General features: G+C 40.0%; 1 protein-coding gene across 1 annotated transcript; it reads left to right on the plus strand.

Annotated features, from left to right (window-relative positions):
• Positions 1-238: 238 nt before the first annotated feature.
• Positions 239-1,752, plus strand: LOC128565217 (hemoglobin subunit gamma). The gene is made up of 3 exons (XM_053561583.1): positions 239-330; positions 459-681; positions 1,624-1,752. The coding sequence occupies exons 1-3, from the start codon at positions 239-241 to the stop codon at positions 1,750-1,752; spliced, it is 444 nt and encodes a 147-aa protein (XP_053417558.1).
• Positions 1,753-4,792: the final 3,040 nt, after the last annotated feature.

A 4,792-nucleotide genomic window follows, 5' to 3' on the forward strand; every position in this document is an offset into this window, starting at 1 on the left:
TCTCAATGCAAACGTCTGTCTGAACCCTTCCCTCTCTAAACCACACCCCTGTGTTGACCACCCTTGCCTTGACCAATAGGCTTGACCAAGTGACCTTAACCAATAGCCTCAGAGTACCATGTGAGGCAAGGGGCCAGGGGTCCAGGGATAGAGAAATAAAAGGAAGCACCTTCTAGTAGCTGCACATACTTGCTTCTGCAACATCTAAGATTATTGACAAGATCCAAATCCAGACACCATGGTTCATTTTACAGCTGAAGAGAAGGCTATTATTACAAGCCTGTGGGGTAAAGTGAATGTGGAAGTGGATGGAGGAGAAGCTCTGGGAAGGTATGCTCTGGGGAAGGGGGCAAGACAAGGGAGGGAAGGAATGAACTTACGCCTAGAAGAAATGCAGAATACTTCTTGTGTCTACTGACAACTTCTGAGCTTCTAGTTGCTGTTGTTCTATCTCATAGACTCCTGGTTGTCTATCCATGGACCCAGAGGTTCTTTGACACCTTTGGAAACCTGTCCTCTGCCTCTGCCATCATGGGCAACCCAAAGGTCAAAGCCCATGGCAAGAAGGTTCTGGGTTCCTTGGGAGAAGCTATAAAGAACATGGATGATCTCAAGGGCACTTTTTCCCATCTGAGTGAGCTGCACTGTGACAGGCTGCATGTGGATCCTGAAAACTTCAGAGTAAGTCCAGGAGATGTAAAAGCCCTCTTGCCTTTAATCCTGGGGCAACTTAGATAGCTGAGTATTGATCTGAGTATAACTGGGGCTACCTGCGCAGCATGCAATATTTGGAGATATTGGAGTTAAGAGTAAAGAAATGCCAGAGGACAAACAAAGCTGACACCAAGTGTTAATGTTCTAGAGCAGCAGTTCTCAACCTGTGGGTCATGACCCACAGGGACTGTGTTAAAGGGTCGTGGCATTAGGAAGGTTGAGAACCACTGTTGTAGAGTGTAAGGAAGGGTTTTAGAAGTCTGCAGAGATTTGTCTGTACTCTGTTGGCTTTGAGGAAACGTTTAGCAGAGATGAGTGAAATGACTTTTGTTAATTAGACTTCTTTAAAGAGAAATTTGTCTTTCCTTTTTCTGTATTTTACATTTAATTTTTTTAGAAAAACATTGTTGGAGGCAGAGAAAAATATGGTCATGGAAAAGATACATGTAGGCAAGCACATGTTGGTTTGATAAAAGGGAGAAAACCAGGTGATGAAATACATGTTGCTAACTAAGGCTAGTTCTATATTGGCTGGATACTGATGCAAAATCCTGCTCAAGCCTTAATAAGCAAAGGCTTATTACATAATTCTAGAAAGGCAGAGGAATGTCTGTGAGGAAGAACAACTGGAACAATGGGTTTAGAAAGAGAGCTTGTGTTTTTAAGAAAATATTTATCAACACACAAAATGTGGGCTGTTGGTTGTAAGAAAATGGAAAGATTCATGGCCAGTGGTCAGTCATGCTAGGGTAAAATCTTCCTGTGTTTAATGGCTAAGCAAAATCTCAGGTGTTGTGAGAAGTGGACACAGGTTCTGAGTGCAAGTTGAGCGTCAAGATACATAAAGTCTACCCCGGACCTCTCTGCTCACTTTGTTCTCATCTCTGTTGTCTCTTTCTACCTACACAGCTCCTAGGAAATGTGCTGGTGATTGTATTTGCAAAGCATTTTGGCAAGGAATTCACCCCACAGATACAGGCTGCCTGGCAGAAGATGGTGGCTGGGGTGGCCACTGCCCTGGCCCACAAGTACCACTGAGCCCCATGCTCCTGGTGCAGGGCTTTCAAGGAGAACCATCATTCTTCAAGTTACAATAAAATAATAAAACTGTTATGAAATTGCATATTTTTTGTCTTTGTTTCTTTTCCTGTGTTATCTTAAACATATGTATGAGCTCCAGGGCTTTTATGTTGAGAGTGTGTGTGTATGGTATGTGCACAATATTCATTTATTTTTGCATGAGATGTGCATTGTTATGAGAAAATGAAAGAACAAGGCAATAAAGAAACACACACATAGGAGTTCTGCAAGTGTTAGTAAACGTTATGGGAGAGTTCTGGTGGGAAGGAGGACTCTATGGAACAGGACTCCTCAGATACAGATGGTTGGGAGAAAACAGGTGACTTCAGAGAAGACCTCAGGGGCTTGTATATAGGCAAAGTAGCCAGGGACTTAGTCAAGCAAAAGCATTCTAGACCTTAAAAAGGCAAGGTTCAGGCAGAAATTATGTTTCAGTTCTATTTAGTGTGACATAATTTCTAAGGGCAATTGTTTTTTTCACAGCCTTTGTGAGGCTAGATTGGGGGTTGATGGCTTTGAAGATCAGTGTGAAGAAAGTTCTTTTCCCAGTTATCTCCAAAGCAGTGTTCCTGGCTTTACTTAGGAACTTTATGTTTTAAATGTTGATTCATACCCTGTGAAGTTGAATTGGTCCCATCCCCTCAGGAGAGATAATTTCTATGTGTACAGTTTGGCTACAAAATTTCATAAAGAGATATCTCTGTAAGCTACCGGAGGATACAGAAATTTAGGTGTGGTAAAGGAACAAGGAGAGGCTCAGAACTTTATACTTGAGTATATTAGCCTGGGATGTCTAGAACAGACCAACACTGTGAGATTAAAAGAATTTGTACACATTAGTTGGGAAAGCAGATTCACTGGAATTTTGTAAAATTGAAAGTTAATTCATATTTTAAAAGCAAGAGTGTGATGTGATAAAATTACACGCTGAATATTTGTTTCCCCAAAATTTATATGTTGGAGCCTAACACTTCAAAGGGAACTTATTTTAAAAGAAGGATTTTTGGAAGTAATTAGATGCAGATGAAATCATGATAGTGGAGCCCCCAGCATAAGATGATTTTTTTTTTTACAAGAAGAAAACCTTAATATTAATGGCCCTGATTTCTAGAAATGTGAGAAAAAAATGGGTTGCTAAAGCCATCTAGTGTGTGGTGTTCATGCCACCTCAAGCTGACCAAGGTAAATGGGGGGAGGGGAATAAACTTGTGTCCTGAGTGGATTAGAGGACATGCTAATCTCAGGGTTACAAATCTCCACTGGTTTCCCAGACTTTTTTTTTTTTTTTTTTATTAAATCATAGCTGTGTACATTAGGGCAGTCAAGGGGTACAATGTGCTGGTTTCATATACAATCTGAAATATTTTCATAAAACTGTTTAACATAGCCTTCATGCCATTTTCTTAGTTATTGTATGAAGACATTTGAATTCTGCATTTAGTAAGTTTCGCCTGTACCCATTCTAAGATGCACTGTAGGTGTGGCCCCACCAATTAGGGAGGGTAATTGGTTTTCCAGACTTTGGAATAAAACATACCTTCTACTACTCTCATTCACATGACTCAAATAATAAGCCTGAACCTATGTCTCTGACTTTGAATCGTCTCATTTTTCCCTTAATATTTGTTACTCTGGCCTTGGTCTTTATACACAGTGAAATTCCAAGTTGTATTTTTCTTCTTCTTCTTCTCTTTTCTCTTTCTTTTTTTCTTCTGTTTCTCCTCAGTCTCAGAGTTTTGTGTGTGCTCTTCCTGCTTTCAGGAACTTCATTTCCCAAACTTCTTACTCATGTCTCCATCTTATCACAGAGGTTCAATTTCAAATGCAACTTCCCTTAGGACTGCTCTTCTGATATTACCTTCCTTAGGTCGTTGACTACCATTTTGACAGTGTGCATTTTCTTCATGTTATATAATACCAGTTGACATTTTCTTTTTTTTTTTTTTTATTGTTGGGGATTCATTGAGGGTACAATAAACCAGGTTACACTGATTGCAATTGTTAGGTAAAGTCCCTCTTGCAATCATGTCTTGCCCCCATAAAGTGTGACACACACTAAGGCCCCACCCTCCTCCCTCCATCCCTCTTTCTGCTTCCCCCCCCATAAACTTAATTGTCATTAATTGTCCTCATATCAAGATTGAGTACATAGGATTCATGCTTCTCCATTCTTGTGATGCTTTACTAAGAATAATGTCTTCCACTTCCATCCAGGTTAATACGAAGGATGTAAAGTCTCCATTTTTTTTAATAGCTGAATAGTATTCCATGGTATACATATACCACAGCTTGTTAATCCATTCCTGGGTTGGTGGGCATTTAGGCTGTTTCCACATTTTGGCAATGGTAAATTGAGCTGCCATAAACAGTCTAGTACAAGTGTCCTTATGATAAAAGGATTTTTTTCCTTGTGGGTAGATGCCCAGTAATGGGATTGCAGGATCGAATGGGAGGTCTAGGTTGAGTGCTTTGAGGTTTCTCCATACTTCCTTCCAGAAAGGTTGTACTAGTTTGCAGTCCCACCAGCAGTGTAAAAGTGTTCCCTTCTCTCCACATCCACGCCAGCATCTACAGTTTTGAGATTTTGTGATGTGGGCCATTCTCACTGGGGTTAGATGATATCTGAGGGTTGTTTTGATTTGCATTTCTCTAATATATAGAGATGATGAACATTTTTTCATATGTTTGTTAGCCATTCGTCTGTCATCTTTAGAGAAAGTTCTATTCATGTCTCTTGCCCATTGATATAAGGGATTGTTGGCTTTTTTCATGTGGATTAATTTGAGTTCTCTATAGATCCTGGTTATCAAGCTTTTGTCTGATTGAAAATATGCAAATATCCTTTCCCATTGTGTAGGTTGTCTCTTTGCTTTGGTTATTGTGTCCTTAGCTGTACAGAAGCTTTTCAGTTTAATGAAGTCCCATTTGTTTATTTTTGATGTTGTTGCAATTGCCATGGCAGTCTTCTTCATGAAGTCTTCCCCCAGGCCAATATCTT

The sequence above is a fragment of the Nycticebus coucang genome, chromosome 14, assembly GCF_027406575.1.
Source record: "Nycticebus coucang isolate mNycCou1 chromosome 14, mNycCou1.pri, whole genome shotgun sequence".
Classification (NCBI taxonomy): domain Eukaryota; kingdom Metazoa; phylum Chordata; class Mammalia; order Primates; family Lorisidae; genus Nycticebus; species Nycticebus coucang.

Bases quoted from the DNA above. Each gene is read 5' to 3' on its own strand.
- LOC128565217 (XM_053561583.1), top strand. From the start codon at position 239: ATGGTTCATTTTACAGCTGAAGAGAAGGCTATTATTACAAGCCTGTGG. The intron at 331-458 runs GTATGCTCTGGG...TCTATCTCATAG, and splicing joins GGAGGAGAAGCTCTGGGAAG to ACTCCTGGTTGTCTATCCAT. The intron at 682-1,623 runs GTAAGTCCAGGA...CTACCTACACAG, and splicing joins TGGATCCTGAAAACTTCAGA to CTCCTAGGAAATGTGCTGGT.